A 17,978-nucleotide genomic window follows, 5' to 3' on the forward strand; every position below is an offset into this window, starting at 1 on the left:
ATTTCAGCAAATTCAGCTGCATTAAATGAAACCAGAAACCAAATATAGAACAGTACACACATTAATGGAGTACATGGAAAATAATCAACTCAGGGTACAAAATGAAGCAACATGGACACTAGAATGTGATATACAATTATAGGAATTACTCCATTAACTCAGTCAATTATTCATTAACCTAAAGAGCAAACAAAAATCAACTACACACAACATTAATTTTAAATATCAAAATATCCTGTTATAAATGCAACTATTCCCCCTCCCCACAACCAGATAACACTTCCAGATGTTTCTCAAGTGCTTCATTTTTATTGCTTTTCATAAAAACTGTCTTCGGTATTTTACAGAACATGACAAACTGTGGACAGCATATAAATTTCCAAAGCACTTCACTTAATTACTAAATGCTTGTTAAGGTCCTTAATCATATTTTATGGGAAAAGTTAATGGCAATCTTGGCATGGTGCCCAATTTGGACAATATTTTCTAATGCTTTTGAAATGAACAAGAATGAAATCATAGTTCTTTGTCTGCAAATGTGATGCTGGTTTTGCTTCTAAAAAAACCTTAGAATTTCTCTAAGCTGTAGCAGAAAAGCCCTTCTTTTAAAAAAAGGTAGAAAATCCAATAGGCATTAAAACTACAGGGGATTATTGCCATGCTCCACTTTCATAAGATATCTCCTATGTAACAATGTCAAATAACGGGACAAGTATTTCAGGGAAAACTTACACTGGAATGAGGTAACAAACATCTTAGGGTTCAAAAAGAAAAATCTACCACAAGATGAAAGCTTTCCCAAAATGTTTTCCCAGAACTTGAGTACAACGGAGATACAGAAGTATTGAGGTTTTCTCAGTGAAGCATTTTACAGGGTACCCTCTAAAATTGACCCAGACATGTAAAATCCTGAAAATTTTAAATGTTGAAAATTGAACCCTAAGGAGGCTCCAAACCCATAGAGACACACATTCTTGAGTAACTTTGTACATGCAAGTAATTCAAGCAAAGCCAAGTTTCTAGTCTTATTATCATTTTGTTGTTCCAGGAAGTCCATAGGGTTATCGTAGATGTTGATGATCTTTTCTTTAGAATACAAGGATAGTAAAGAAGTGATTGGAGTGGGAGAGAGAGGGAGAGGGAAGGTAATTGGGTTATGGCATTAAATAAAGGCAAGTTGGGGGTTCTGCTCTAGGAAGATTTTGCTTTGATGTTATAGCAGAGAGGAACTCAGCCTTTTATATTTTCTTCATCACTGTGGCATACGTAAAAATAAATTAATACTGACTTCAACAGAAGGATGGAAATATATTTTAATTCTACTTGATTTTCAATCCCTTGGAAACAAGATCATGTAGATAAGCATGCATCAGTACAGAGGTGCAGAGTCAGGAAGTGTTAAGTTCCCTAATTCTTTTCTTCAGCTGAAACTACAAAGCACGTATTTATGACATAGATAAATAATATCTCTGGATATTTGCATATATATGCACACATAATTTTGTATTTCTTTAATAACAGTTCTATGTTCTGCCAACTGGTTGTTAACTATATAGGTGAGCATGAGTATAGCATGTATATTATATATATCTGTATACACACACATTTGGAAATACTTTTTTTTACCTCTCTCTCTCTAACATATATATTCAATTGTTTCTGTAGTACAAAGTACCCATTGCAGAATACAATTTGCTGTCACAGCAAACAAATTTAAGTGTTTTGCATGTTCTTTCCACTAAATGGTAAGTCTCAATAAATGATAAATTACCAACTATATAATTACCCTCTCAGCCCATACTAAGACCTAGTGATTTTAAATGATGTGTCCTAACATCTATGTCAGTGATACAGTGTCCTATGTACAGTGTCATTAGTAGTTACAGAAAGGTTTAATTATAACAAGAGAAAACCTTTATGACAGTATCACGATTTTAAATTGTCAAAGAACATACATAGTAATATTCTGACCTTTCACAACTATTGTGCAAACTGAAAGGCAGAACAGAAAATTTTAACACCATGTGGCTCTGAACTTGCCAGGGGTAATTCATATTTCATGTGTAAGCAACTCAGTAAGCCCCTCCTTTGGACTTGGCACTGGTGAGCCACACCTTGAATACAGTGTTCAGTTTTGGGCCCTTCACTCCAAGAAAGACATTGAGGTGCTGGAGCGTGTCCAGAGAAGGGCAACCAAAGCTGGTGAGGGGCCTGGAGCACAAGTCTTATGAGGAATGGCTGAGGAAACTGGGGTTGTTTAGTCTGGAGAAAAGGAGGCTGAGGGGAGACATTATCGTTCTCTACAACTACCTGAAAGGAGGTTCTAGCGACGTGGGTGTTGGTCTCTTCTCCCAAGTAACAAGTGATAGGATGAGAGGAAACGGCCTCAAGTTGTGCCACAGGAGGTTTAGATTGGATATTAGGAAAAATTTCTTCACTGAAATGGTTATCAAGCACTGGAACAGGCTGTCCAGGGAAGTGCTGGAGTCATCATCCCTGGAGGTATTTAAAAGACGTGTAGACGTGGTGCTTAGGGAGATGGTTTAGTGGTGGACTTGGTAGTGTGAGGTTAACAGTTGGACTTGATGATCTTAAGGGTCTTTTCCAACCTAAATGATTCTATGATTCCTGGCTTACTCCAGGCACAAAGTGACAAACCAGCTTTTGTCAGTCCCTACTGTAAACGTAAGCAAACAGAACTGTGGGAAACTGCAGTCTATGGGGAGGAAGATGTGACTGTAAGGTGAGACAAGCAAAATACACAGAGAAAAGAGGAGAATAATTAGATTTAGTTATGCACCGAAATACCTACAAGTAGGGAGGGGTGTTAAGAAAATTTCAAGAAATGAAACTTAAGGGCTTTCTTGGCAACTGTCTGCTTTAGTGGAGTAGCTTGGGAACATAGCCAGGACACAGACTTTCAACCCTGGAAAACCAAATGCCTAAGAAACTGGACTCTTAAACAGCGCAGATGATTCTTCAGAGCGCTCCTCATTTTCCTGCAAGCCTGTAGCACCTGGCTAAACTACTGGTCTCCCACCATTTTAACCCCTCTCCAGTCTGTGAAGAGGGCACATTGAGAAATTGGTGTTAGGATGAGTACAAGTACCTGAGGTGCAAACTGTGGAGGATGCTTGCAAAGGAACAGCCCTACTATCCCAGCAGGCACATCACAGCCCTACTCTCACACCTTTATAAACACACAAGCAGGGATCATAGAAATGTGAGCACAGAAATGTGAAGACAGAAAGTCACAGATGACAAAAAATGGAAAAAAATACCATCTGCTCTATGTAACACTGCCCGCTATTCACATGCTACATTTTAACCCCTATTTTTCCAGGAGTCTAGTCTCCAGCATCTCTACCTACTTCCAAGATCATTTGAAACCATCCTATTTGTGATGTTAAAGGGAAGTTCTTGGGCCGCAGACCAGTTACAGCTGCCTTTCTGCTTCTCCCGTCATTATGCAAACAGCCAAATCCACACTGAACCCTTTAGTACTAACTAATTGCTTCCACATTTGCCTTTCAGACAATAGATGTCTCCTTTTTGGTTCCCGATATTCCAGACATGGAATACACTGTTAGAAAAGACAACATGCCAAAGAGTCATTGGGTGGTCAGGGTTTCTACTGCAGCTAGGAGCTGTACATGCTGCAGGCTTGGGCTGGATTCCTATCAGTGACCAGGAGTGAAAGAAAAGGCTCCACCTCTGATCACTGCAGATACACGTTCTCTGCATTTGCAGAAGATAAAGAAGGCGGAATGAACCAGATGTTCACCTCAGTGAGCAAAGACTCAGTATATATAATCCATCAAGACACATAATTTTCAATTTCAGGTCACTACCTATAATAAATACTGATCATATTTTGTCAAAAGTCTAAAGAAACAATGAATTTACACTCACAGAAAGAGCACAGCACTGGAAGAGAAAAAAAAACAAAGCTAAATTCAAGCCAGCTGGCAACATCTTTTAGACAAGCTAGACAAATTTAATTTACTTTGTCCAGAATTTCTCTATTCTCTCTCTGGTCTTGCTTCACTTAGATGCAATGAATCTTAATTTCTGTTCTACCTAAAATGCTTCTCATTAAGTTCATCAGGAGACAAATTTAGCTATTATTTCCTTGTTATGTCCTTCAGAGTGAATGCTTAATTTTCAATCTCTCCTTCATAAAGATTTTGCATTCAGAGAGAGTTCAGCCACGAGTATCTAGTTCATTTGGAAACACATCTTAAAAATCTAAAAGGCATTAGATTTCCAATTTCTATAGTCATATAAACTACATGATAAATTTGTGTATGTAGCATTGCAGTCTGGTTTTACTGTCACTTTTTTAACCACAAAGCAATGTATCAAATACCTAGCATTGAAAATAGGAAAACAGTTTTTCACCTGCTTTATAAATATCCCACTCACCAAAAAGAAAATATTTTCACAGAATCACTCTCTGAAACCCGTAACTCTCCTCAGGTTACTCTTTTCTGAATTTGACAGCAGTGACAAAAACTGTTTAATGTTGCTCATTAAGATGTCACTCACTGAAGTGGATAGACATGAGGGAAAGGAGAGTAAGACTAAAAATCACAGGACAACAGCGCACAAGGACAAACAGTATAAGCTTCTTAACCACATGAGCAATTTGGTTTGAAAAAGCTTTCCCCTGGAAACAGGGGAGGAAGGAATCTGCCAGTTTTAAGGTGGATTTTAATGCTTTTATTACAGGAATTGCTATATGATCTGGTCTTTGTGATAATGCAGGTATTGTCTTGAGGATCCATCAGTTTATTCCAGAGACAGACCTTTCATAGTAATTAACTATCTCTAAGTGGATATGTCCTTTATGTCATTGTATCTCATTTATACCAAAGCAACTATTAAAGAATTTTAGTTCAGCCTGAAGCCATGACTGCCATCACATCTATTTTCTGCCTTGACTAAATTATGCAGGATACAGAAAACATCAGCCTGCCAAGAAGCCTGCAGCTTGAGAGGCTGCTGTGCGTGTGTACATGCATGTATAAATAAAAAAGATGTTATATTCCTCAGACAGATTTTGTTCCATGCTTGCATAAATTCTAGGGGCAGAAATAGTTTCCTTTTCTTGTCTTTTTAAAAATTAAAAGAAACAAGAACACCCAACAACATGAAAACCTCATGGATTATAACATCCGTGAAAAAAGAATTAAATTAATTTTGCCATCATTCTGTGGAGGCAATAAATACAGGAGGCTTCAGACAGAGAAACTATTTGAAGTTACATTGTAAATGAAACACTTTAAAATGACAAATATTACATTCAGCATAATCAGATGTTCAATGTAATGAGGGTAGTTAGCTAAATCATTTGTCATTAGGTTCACTGATTATAATTGCTTCCTTAGCATAACAGACTTGCATTTAGCTCCTAAAACGACATCCAAGAAAGCAGCAACATAAGGAAAAAAACCACAAAAAATGGCCTTTTCCCTTTACTGCTTGCTTTAATTTTTCTTCTATTATGGCTGTACAACAGGCTACAAAAGTAACTGCCAATAACCCTGGACGCAGCTGACTTCAAAGCAGATTTCCAAATCACACAGAATGGTAGGCAGGAAGGAAGGAACATTTTTTCCAGACCTTCTTTGTCTACTGATGCACAGACAAGTCAATTACTACACAGTGGTAATTAGCATCCACACCAGTGGTGGGGATGGATAGCAATCCTCAGCTGTCTTTCCCACAGCATGATCCTATCTTTGGAGTGAAGAACTGGGTCATCATATAGTGAGGGGTGTCACAAGAAAGAGCCATGCTGGGGATAAAAGAAAAGCTACAGGAAAGTAGAGCTCTCCTAACCTCACCCTCATCTATTATTTTGCTTACTTCCCTCTGATTATTCCCAATCCAAGCCACCATAACATCGGGAACGAAATTTTAAAGGTGTTTAGATGTCTAAATGCAAGCATAGGTGCTGAAGAGGCATTAAAAATCCTTATGAATCTAAAAGCCAGTGATTTCACTAATTTCTCATCAGCTAAAAATTATCTGCATAGACAGTTTTGGAATCCAAACAGGTATATTAATGTGCAGGTTTAGGTACCTATATTTCACCATAGTTTGCTCTTGCAGTCAACAATGCACAGCGAAGCAGAGACCCAGAAGCTGGAAGCATACTTGGTACAGGCACAGCCCTGCACCCGACTGAATGACCTGCACCCTGAACATCGTCTCTGCCTTTGAGATACATCCCTCACGTGCACAGGCATGTCCAGGAAAAAAACTCTTAAAGAGTAGATGTGCCTGGACTTCTCTGATTAAGAAACTAACCAGGAGCACCTGTAGAAAATTGCATTTTAATAGAATGTCATAGGAGCAACCCTTTTTTTTTCTAAGACTAATCTGATAAAATGTCAAATACTCACAGAGAAAGGAAGACTGGAGGAGCAAGCTTCCTTACTACTGTAGACTGAAAGTCCCATCCTGGGCCATCAAGTCCAAACCTCCGATAGCTTGGACAAATATTACACAAGTTGACATTCCTACACTCATCAAGGTCCATTTTAACAAATGGTTTACTTTTTGCAGGAAACGAATCCAATACCCGATTTCTCTGAGGATAAGAACTGTTCTCATATCCAACTAAATGTTTTATCTTAAAGTCCAAGGATTGGCTGAGTTGTGGCCATTCAGCTAACCTGTCTGTTCAGGGTCTGTGCCAGCTTCCAACAGGCCTGCATCGCAACCGATCTTTTAGTTGCAGTTAATGACCATAAGATTTATTTCTATGCAGTGTAATAACTACCATACTGAATCTCACTCTGCAGGAAAGAGACCTGTACCAAATATAAAAATCATACTCAAAGGACAGAACGTATTTTAACTAAGTAATTCTTAAAGCAGTAATACTTCAAAAATTACAATTAAAGTTTACCCTCATGCTTTTACAATTACGTGACTTAAGATTTGCAAAAGAATACTTAAGCCAACTAAGCAGTCCAAGTAAATATAGTGCATTTGTGAGTTTTTGTTATTCCTATTAGTATTTGCAGTAGTTATGGGTTCAAACACCATTGTGCCCTGCACTGTTGAAGCAAAATGGTCTCTGGTATCTGTAAAAGCAAAAGGACTAATTCAGGATGAAAAAAGCCTATTCGAATGGCAAAGAGTACCAAAGGAGGAAGATGGGGAAAAGTGGGAGGAGGCAGGAGAATACAGAATGGGCTGTACAGGTCAGATACACAGGTTCTTTCTGGTCCTTTTCTAAATTAGAAGACAACTGCTGAGCTATCAAACACATAGTAATAGAGATCTTTAAAATCTTTGCTGACCTAATTACTTTCACTTGGTTGTACTGCATGTTTCTCATTAGCAAACAGTTTGATGCGCTTAAATTTACATTGCTGGCAACTACTAGCAGCAGCTTAACTTGCACACAGAATTTGAGTGGAACTTTCTTTTCCTTATCAGTGTCAGAGAAACAGAATTGGTAAACTATAAAAATAAGTGCAATCTGGCTGACTGTGAAAAAGAAATCCAGCACAATTAAGAATATTTGTGGGCCAGATGCTGAAGACTTCCCAGCAGTTTCAGAAATTTCAGAAATTAGGTATTCATTGTTGGTTTTTTTTTAAATAACATCTTTATTCCGATAAAGTACTTCCTACATATTGCTGGGGTAGGGGATGTTGCCTCAGGAATTGTAGAAAAACTCAACTTTAGCTGGCCTTAGAATAAAAGTTCCCTTACATTATTAATTAGATTCAAATAGCTAGGGTTAAGTCTATTACAGAAGGTGGAGGGACATTCCCTCCATTCCACATAAGCATGAAATTCTATAACCAATTTTCAACTGTCTTTCATGTATTCTCATAAAAATGATAATCTTATCATTACTATTTCATAGTTGAGGTAGTAGTTGCAAAAGCCCTAAAGCAAGAACCATAAAAGATAGAAGCTCTTATGATGCTCAAATCAGTGTCAAGGAGGACAATTTTGCACCTGGATTTATTGTACCACTTCTGATATTGTGGAAAAGCTAGTCACAGTTCCATAGTTATGAATGAATTTTGCAATAAAAGCAAGGATTCAGCTTCTTGACTTTATATGATGGATAAAGGTTATCCTTCCTGAAACCCCCTGAAAATTTACTAATAAGTCTTTTGATTCATTCAAATAAATAACTTCTAAATTAATTCTTTTAAGGAACACACACCAGTATCAGATTTGTCACGCAAAAGATACCACATTCCTCAAAAATGTTCTATGTACTCAAACTTTAACAAGACTTTACCACAAGAAATTAAGAGGTAGCTGAGCAAAGGTACTGCTTATTTTTAATTTTACTGTCCTGCTTGGGTACATCCCAAGTTAGGCCAAAATCTCTGTTTGTAAGTGGGACCATACACAACAAAGTGGTCTCATCTGTTTCACATTATTAGAGCATTATTATCTAAATGCATCGGGAATAAAAGCAGCTGAACTTGTATCAAGAATTCTCATCAACAGATGGCTCGCCTGCAGTGTCGCTGCCAACCAGTGGTTTCATTCCCACTAGTCCCCATCTTCTCCCACTTTTTTCCTTTGCTCTTGCTCCCATTTGCTTTCCGCTGCTGTAGCAATGGAGAGATTGTAAGATGGTCATCAGATGGTCATTTCACAAGCAAGCAATGCACTCCGTTTCTATGGAGAAAGAATGGTTAATGGATTGTGTCTTGAATGACTTATTTTATTACTGATTAGGTGGTTCTGCACAGAGGATTTCTTCCACGTGAAGAGTTTAAAATAGTATTATTGCACTTGAGTATGTTTCCAGGGAATATTCAATTTCACCTTTTTGCTCTTCAGAGCAATTATCCAAATGTTAATATCTTTTGCTGCTGTAGTTACTTTATTAGATTCTCCTGGCCAAACACCTACACAGGCTAGCAAATGGCAGAACAAGAATGAAGCATCTGCTTTTCTGTTTTTCCTCTTCACTTTATGTCAGTGAATTCCTGAAGCTGTTTGTGCCTCATTTAAGAAATGGGTAGAGTTCACCAGAAAGCAACAAAAAAATCAATTACTGAATGTTCTCATCAGACATTAGATGGCTGGAAAAAAATCCAAAATTTTCCTATTCTTGTGACTGGACAGAGCTACCCATGGTAATTTTTGTTGATTGTTAACTTTTTCATAGTAACTTCTTGCAAAACCAGGCCTTGGAGGTTAGCAACTTATGAGAGCTGAGTCACAACACCGTAAGAGGAATGTACCCTCATTAGAGCCACAGCATGAATGGAGGTCCTAACACATGATGTAAGCAAGGTCAGGGAACACTAGAGCATAAAGTCAGGAAGAATTTCTTTTAAGGATTTTCACAGGGGCTAAATTGGGCCTATTCATAGAAAAAACAGCACAAAAAGTCTTGCCTTGTCCAACTGACAGACATCCCTTTCCAACACTAGCTGACCTCATCTAGGCCAAATACTGGCATGACCAAAGCTTTCTGTAAAACTGATCTATAACATAAGCCTTGTCAAATAATACTCAGGAGGAACTTTTTTTTCCAAATAGGAAGTATTAATACAAGAAGGTGGAAAACAGACTAAATAAATACTACATTTTTCATTAACATAGAAGTGCACCAACACAGATGTCACAAAAAAGTTAAATATACAGTACTCACTGAATACAACTGGCTTTAAAATCACTTTTACTATAGCACTGCTCAGATTAAAACAGAATCTAGAAAGTCCACTGCTTTGATAACACAAACATAGAGAAATACTTTTGCAAGATCCATGAAGAAAACCTTCCAACGACAGGAGTGGGCCAACAGGTGAAGGAATTGGAAAAAGAGACCCTCATTTATCCCCTTTCCCCTTCTCCACTGTCCTTAACCTCTTTTTTTAGATCCTGTTCTCTGCTGTCTTTAAAAGCTGCCTAACAGTTCTAGTGAAATGATAGTGTTTCCATCTGATTCAAGAATTTTAAAAGTGAATAGATGTGATTTTACCGCAGTCCTTTGCACTCTTTTTCAACTCATGTGCAAGTAAGTGTACTCAAACAGGTGTTTTTCACAGATACAGTGAGACACAAGAGTGATCTATGTACACATCTTCATTATTTTACTTCATAACTAATAGATTATTTTGCATACCAGAAATTGTGTCTTTATGTGCAACTTCTTAATGAAATACTTACTGAAATACACAGCTGCATAATCTTTACATATACTGGCAACTATGCACTCTCTAACCCATACCTGAAGCTGAAGCAGGCATCCAAATAGGTTTATATTCCCATTAGTATGGTGGGGGGTGGGGAGCTAGATGCTCAGCTTTGAGGAAAACAACACTATTTTTTAAGTCCTATTCTGTAGAATTAGGTAAATATGGTCTGCAAAATCAGATCATAATGATTAGCAATTCTGATACTCCATTTGTCATCAAGTAGACATTTCCTTTTCTATATGCACTAGTACAACAACCTGGAGGCAAGTACAGCTACAGCTTTCATGGGAAAACAGGTTTTTAATTATCTTAACAGTGCAGAAATCAAAAAAGTCAGAACCATGAATCTTGGATCTTACTCAATCATGCACCAAGAAACAACCACATACAATGCACTTCAGTTTAAAGATGTGTCACAGAAACTGAGCTGAAAAGCAGAAGTTGGTAAACTAATCTCAGGAATGTTGGTTTATTACCCACCGTAGTTTCTGGTTATACTGCTTGACTTTTTCTAGTGAGGCTGCATTAATCTGAGCTTGAAATTCTTCTACTGAGACACTGTCTCTGTAATAATATCCTTCCATGCTCTCCAATGCTGTGAAAAGAGAAAGGAGAATGGAGGTGAGAAAAATCAGTATTAAATATTTAGTATTCGCCTTCTTTGTAGCTTTGTTCACACACTAGTGAATTACTTTTTAACCTTGAGACTGTGACCCCACTGTGGATTGCTGAGCCGTTTCCATATGTCATCAAATTCATACAGATCTCTCTTTAAGATTTCATTTACAAGAAAAATTATATTTCTTGCCCTGTGGAAAACATAAAGGAGAGCGCTAGTTTCAGTTCTGTTGCTCTAATTAAAGTACTCCTGCCCTGTGAATGTAAATGTGGGTTTTAGTTCTGATATATCCTGGAAGAAAACAGTAGAATGAGCTGGGGTAGAGGAAAGAAAGGATTAACGCACCAGCTACTTTCACAGAGGGAGACCTAAGAACTTCTTACGAAGCCCAATTTTGGGAGATGTGGAGCACTTGAACCTCTAGTTATTCCCACTGACAATGTGAATGCCTTCTGGATCAAGTAAAGCAAACTCCTTGGATCTCTGAAAATGCCCTATAAGCTCCTTTTCAGGGATTGGGTAAGTTTCTAAAGTCAAATACATGACTATGTCCACCTTTGTTGTACTCACTTCATCAAAGCAAGGATGAATATTGCTACAAGAACTCAGGAACTAACCGAAGGCTTCCATTACAGGAAGGATCGTATGTCCTTCTCATACAATCACTGCACAGAAATTAACAGCAGGAAAAAAGGAACGCGCTACCATTCCATTTTGGGATGCTCTTCCTAGCAATAGTTTTCAAAAAGAAAGAAAAAAAAAAGAACACTCCCCTAGCCCCTTCAATTTAGATACTCAGGAAAGTTTAACCTGTTCTTTAGCCAAGTCAAATCAAGTGTTTGAAAGGCTCTCAAGAAAATTTGGACTGGAAAAATCAAGACCTTCACATTAAGAGGCTAACATAAAACACAGGCTCTTGGTGAAATAGTTTTTTGGGGGAGAAGCACTAAAGATTTTACAGTTAGGAATATTGCCACTTTAATAATCCATACACATTCTAAGAATTCATCACCCTATCAGAAAATGCAAGCAATAAGCAGAGTTCTGATGGAAACATGCTGCTGTCTTACAGCTCCAGCTACACACAGAATATTAATTCTGTTTGTACTACTTAATATGACCAGTTAATAAATAATTCATTCATTGTGAAAGAACATGCAAATTGCACTCCCCTTCTGTGCTTTCAGAGTTTGTAATTCTACTTCTCTGCAAAAAATACTAAATTTCAGCAGTCAGACATGCTTCTTAACTTCCTCGGTGCTAAGTCACACCAGAAAGCCCCCACAAAATTATCTGCTGAACTTCATTTATAATAGCATGTTAGTGCAAACTGAGTTGATAATCCGTCCTGCTTATTTTACTGGCGTAAAGTTGGTTTTATCCAATTAGATTACCCAACTGGGAAACTCAGTCATCTGTCGGGACTGGCTAGAGCACATAGTTCTGCCTCTACAGGCACCACAGGGGACATGCTCATGCGTGCTGGCAGGGAATCCCATCATGTGTGCTTTGGCTCTCCCCTTTTTAAAGGCTTTAACAGTTTTCTACCTAATATATTAGAAAGCTCTTTTGTAAGGAATCTTTCCTTACAAACATGACTTGTAGGGTATTCTTGAATCCAAGACAGGATATTATGGTCTGAATGCATAGACAACTGAATGGGAAAACAAAAACCTGGTAGGATGGGTAGGCTCAAAGGGTAGTAGCTAATGGGACATGGTCCACCTAAGGGCCCATTACAAGCAGAATACCACAGGGATCTATACTGTTCAACATCTTTATCACTGACCTGGAGGAGGGAAGTCAAGTTTGCAGCTACTACCAAATTAGGAGAAGCAGTGGATATACTCAAGTGCAGGGCCACCTAGAGAGGGACCTACACAGGCTGGAGGAATGGGCCAGCAGGAACCTTGTAAAACTGAACAAGACCTAATGTCAAATCCTGCACCGGGGAAAGCAGAGCCTAAAGAACAGCTCTGCTGAGAAGGACCTCGGGGTCATGTTAGACAGCAAGCTGAAGATGAGCCTGCAGTGTTCTCTGGCAACCAAGGCGGCCAAGGGCATCCTAAACTGTATTAACATAAGCATGGCTCGTAGACTGAAAGAAGTGCTTGTCCTTACTTTATTCAACACACATTAGGCAGAATCTTGAATACTGTGTCTAGTTTTGGGCCTCACAGTACACAAAAGCTGCTGCATCAGCTGGAAAGAGTTGAGTAGAGGGCCACCAAGATGGTCTTGGGGTTGAGCACACACTCTGTGAGGAGAGGCTGATGGACCTGAGCTTGTTCAGCCTGTACAAGTGATGGCTTTGGGGGGACCTACTAGCCAGGTGCCATTAGCTACCAGGAGGTCAACAAGGAGACAGAGCCAGACTCTTCAGAATGGTGCATGCTGGCAGGACAAGAGGCAAGAGAAATCTGAATGCCAAGAGCAATATCTCAACATTCTCAAACCCCCATCTTGCAAATCAGGATCCTTTTAAATGGAAAAATCCTTTACACTTAAGTATATGGTTGCACAAATCTGTCTTTACAAGTGGAGGGATACATAATATAGCCTGGGCAAACATTTAAAAGCTTTTAAAAACGTCTACAGTCCCAATCCTGCAAATATATAGACTTATAATTTTAGGCATGGAGCTATGCAACGCAGACTAGAGCAACACAGAGATAGACTGATGTGCACTGACTTGTGCCTTTGATAAAGTATTCCAAAAACCGTGATTTTCTAAATGTCCCATTTGAAAACATCGTAAACCATTGTATTATAGGCAGGAAACAGCTTAGATCTGTTAAGCTTGGGAAGCAAGCATTCACTTCACAGAGGAACTTACAGAAGACTTCTACATTTGTAGCTAATATATTTCAGTTAAAGATGGGTATCTACTGAGTTAGTTTGATGGCAGCTCAGCCAAACCTCCTAGGAAAGGAGCAAAAAATAGAATCCCAATTCATTCATTAATGAGGAAAAAAAACCCAAAATACTGATTTAAACACTAGGATTTAACTTCTTATCCAGGACTACTACTTCTTGGAGTCTAATGGACTATTTTGGAGGGGGATCCTTGAAAATTAAGGAAATTTGGTATGATAAGGAAAGAAGAAATATTCTGTATTACTGTAAATTATTAAGCAGATGTAACACTTGAATGAATCTTTGCCCTTTTCCTTTAGCTGACTACAAAGATGTTTATCCTAAGACTCAAGTATTTTGGGCTTCTGGAAACAGAAAGGGAAAAAATTCTGCAGCACACTGAATCCCCTCCCGAATCTAAAAACATTAGTATTTCCAGGATTTAATCTGAACCAAGGTATTTTCTGTTCTCTTTCATGTGCCTTTTTGCCTGCTTTACTGAAATGTGTCTCCTGCTCAGTGTTCTCATTTGCCCCTACGACTGAAATCAATCTGTTCAAAATGAATCCGCTGAAGTCTCTCTTTATTAGTTTGTTTTAAAAAAATCAGACTTCAGGGATCTTATTTTTTAAAAATTGTGTGGTTTAAGTTTACAGTAAGTTCAGCTATTTCTTCATGTATCTGTTTGCTATTTCCTTTTACACCCTCCTCATCTATCAGAGACCAAACCCTCCTCGAAACCTTCATTTGTATGCCTGACTTCTGCCTACTCCACATAGACTCTGGAAGCCTTTTGCAAGGTAGAGAGTACTTTCAGCTCCCTCTGAAATCAAAGGCGGCTCAAGGCAATCAGCACCTCGCATTCACCATTTCAGTGAATCAAACTCCACACTCCTGATGACTGTAATGACACTGCAACTAATGCAGGCTGCCTGCAATTTATGAACAGTCTGAACATCAGCGCCACCATTCATCACTTCGGTAACGTTTGCAGTGTCATAACTACAAAAGCCTGCAAATGTTATATAAGTCTTCATAACTTTTTAAAGAGGCAGAATTCTCAAGGGATAACAATTCAGTCCTTAAATCTGAAGTAACAGGAAAAGATTACGATCGCATTTGGAATGCAGAACACTTTTAAAAGCAAGTTGCATGGTCTGACTATTGTCCACTAATGTCTACAAAGAACAAAACAACGTTGATGAAAGAAGATTCATTCTTAGTTGTTGCAATCATATAACAGGTATAAACTTAGAAATGTATACCCATGCTTCTATTTTTTTATCACAAATCTCAGCATTTCTTAAATTCACATTTTAATTCAAAGTTCTCAATAAATACCCACATTAAACAACATATTTAAATATAAGCATTGTACCCTAATACTTACAAAGGATTTAAATCAGAGTGAATGAGTAGGATTTCAAAGAGAGTTAAATATTATGTAAAAGAATTGGGGGCGGGGGGGGCAGGAATTAAAACTCAGCTTACCTTGTGAAAAAAGTACTGGGTGGATTTTAAATCCCCCTCCATTCTTCAGCCTTTGAGGAAGCTGTTCAAAATGGTAACTATCAAGGTAGAAGTAAACCTTCAGGGTTTGCCGGCTTCCTTCTGCTTGGTACGTGATTGGTACATCTAAGAATACAGTCAGTGTAATTATTTCATTAAAAGCAATGACACGTCCTTTTCCAGAAACTGTTGCACCCAAAATTCACACAGTTAGATAAAATCACTGCAGACACAAAACTAACACATGCAGTATTTTACATTATACTCAGTGTTGCTGTGGTCACTTTTGGCCTATCCATTATCAGGAAGTAGATAAACAGAAAAGCAGTGACTGTCAATGACAGCAAAAATACTGAGCAAATAATGTAGTTAGAAACATCCTACTTGTATTCCGCATAAATCTGAAGAAACATCTACATACAGCACATAGTTTGAAATCACTGGAAGAATGCCTTTAGCCATATTTCATATGCCTTCCTCAGGTGCACAATGTATCAGGTCAGTGTGATTATACAGAGTCAGACTCTCCCCAGATTTGTGTGGGATAGAACACAAGTAAATATACAGTAGCTTCCAGCATATTCATTAAATTTTTATTAAACATCAGGACTTAAGTGAGAAAACAAATGTATTATGGTAAAATATATAAAACTGTAAGGGTACATTTCATTACACTTTGACAAACTAAATGTCATAATACATCAACTGGTATAGAGTTCAGGGCAACTAGCAGTATCATTTTGCAGTTACAGTGATTCCCCAACATATATCGTGTGTATTATGCTAGATGATTAACATGTAATGACCATTAGCAAAAGTTGACGGAAATTTTCCATTTAGCTAAATCTCTCAGAGGAAGTCAGTTTAATTCAGTTCAAGCTTTTTCCTGTTTAAGTATATTTTCCATACATAATCTCCAAGCTGAAAGCAGCAGCAATAAAATTTAGTGATTTGCATTAATAATATTATTACGTAGTTTTTACACTGTGTGCATAAACTATTTTGTACCTAAATGGAAAAGATTCCAAAGGGACATTTTTCAATGTTTTTGGTAATAAGAAAAAGAGGGGGTTTGTTTCATTTATTATGCACAATCATAAATGGTAAAACCGAATTTGCCAGTTCCTTGTCTTCTGTAACCACAGTCACGATGACTGTGGTGGAAGCACTTAAACCAAAAGGAAATACAGCGTTTATTACAATCCTAGAACACATGGACTTCCCATTTATCTCTGTTTTAGCACAGACACCTCAGTTGGAAGATACAGCAATATGAACAGTTCATGACACAGGCATAGAGTTAACTCCCCATCAGGAGGCCCTCCTGTAACTCCAGTTCCATGTTGTTACCTGGCTTGGCAGGGCTGCTTTTTAAAACAAACACTCTAAACAGGGGCCTTACTTGAATTATACAGAAATAAATACAGTCTTATACAGGTTAATTCCTACCTGACTACCAGCCCTGCCCTACTGAATTCTTTGGAGCACGGGAAGCTTTGTGGAGGAGCTTTGTGTCTTCTGGTTTTGGTTATTGCAGAAGTTCTCTCACACGTGGTCTCGATTCGGCAAGGGAATTGTTTTAGAAAAGCTTGATGTGAAGCAGACATGCTTTCCTCCCTTCCCAGGAGAGTTATGATACTTAGGAAAAAATGAGGGCTTTTTGCTCACTAAACAAAGTTCACTGCAGGAAAATCTCCACTGGCTGAAACATATTAATAAAGAACTGGCTGAAAATGAGTGAAGGGTATAAAGAGCAGACTGCGAAGACAGTCCCTTCCTGCGAGTTGGGCGAGTATTGGGAGGAAGGGTTCAGGACCTTGATCATCTGCACCAGCGGGTCTCAGAGGAAGTTTCTTGCACAATTTAAAGCTATCCTAATAGTGTTTGCCATCTCCTTTCAAGGAACTCTTCCAAAATCTACTTTGTCTTTCAGACAATAAATGAAATGTTTTTTATGCTTCTCCATCTCATCTCAGTTGCATTTATCTATTAAGACCTTCAAGCTTATTTTACACATGACTCTTCAATAACGACTAGATCTTCCAGGGACTTTCCTGATGCAGTCATGTACTCCCAATGGAAAATTCGGTTAAGCAAACAGTTTTGTCCCCAAGGTTACTGACATTGCCAGATAATGACTCTGCATTGTCACTGATGTTAGCTGTATTTCAGGAAATCTAGGAATATTAGGAGGGCTACAGATCTACTAATTCTCCATAATCCCAAATTATATAATACTCCCTGTGGGAGGTAATGTTCTAGGAGAGAAAAATGTTACAAATACAGAAAATGTTTCTCAATAGTAAAGCCCAGATACAAATTCTAATCACTCACTTGCAACTAGTGGTTCTGGCTCTGATTGTCTGAAGTAAAAAGTAACTTTTTCCAAGTCAAACAGTGCAACCAACGTATCTTCTAGCATGGCTTGCTCATCAGCCTAAAAAAGGCAAAAGAAAAAGTGAAACGGTCATTTCAGCCAGATGTTTTCCCTACCAGAAATAATATGAAAGCAGGACATAAACATAACTACAGAATGTTGCACAACATTTCACTGATGCAGTGTATAACCTAACTCCTAGATAATGTAAATACCTTTGCTTCTATTGGCACCTTCCCTTTTATTACTAGTCCAAGACTATTGAAATGAATGTTATCATTTCACATAGTAAATTAATAGGTAATTTATAGCTACCATTACTTCTCATGGCTTTTAATCAAACAATACTGTAATTATTCTTTATGTAAGATACCAGACTTCAACAGCTTGTCTTGACACCAGATCTAGCTTGTAAATT

At 38.0% G+C, this 17,978-nt stretch overlaps 1 protein-coding gene across 3 annotated transcripts in view; it reads right to left on the reverse strand.

The window, feature by feature from the left end:
* The window catches only part of PREX2 (phosphatidylinositol-3,4,5-trisphosphate dependent Rac exchange factor 2), a 192,526-nt gene that overhangs the window by 32,633 nt on the left and 141,915 nt on the right, over window positions 1–17,978 (reverse strand). For all 3 annotated transcript variants that reach the window (XM_030011505.2, XM_030011506.2, XM_030011508.2), the window contains 3 exons: window positions 17,518–17,620; window positions 15,166–15,309; window positions 10,680–10,794 (listed from right to left, as the gene is read on the reverse strand). In XM_030011505.2, coding sequence (XP_029867365.1) covers window positions 10,680–10,794; window positions 15,166–15,309; window positions 17,518–17,620 — 362 coding nt within the window. The remainder of the gene's footprint in view (window positions 1–10,679; window positions 10,795–15,165; window positions 15,310–17,517; window positions 17,621–17,978) is intronic.

The sequence above is a fragment of the Aquila chrysaetos genome, chromosome 4, assembly GCF_900496995.4.
Source record: "Aquila chrysaetos chrysaetos chromosome 4, bAquChr1.4, whole genome shotgun sequence".
NCBI lineage: Eukaryota > Metazoa > Chordata > Aves > Accipitriformes > Accipitridae > Aquila > Aquila chrysaetos.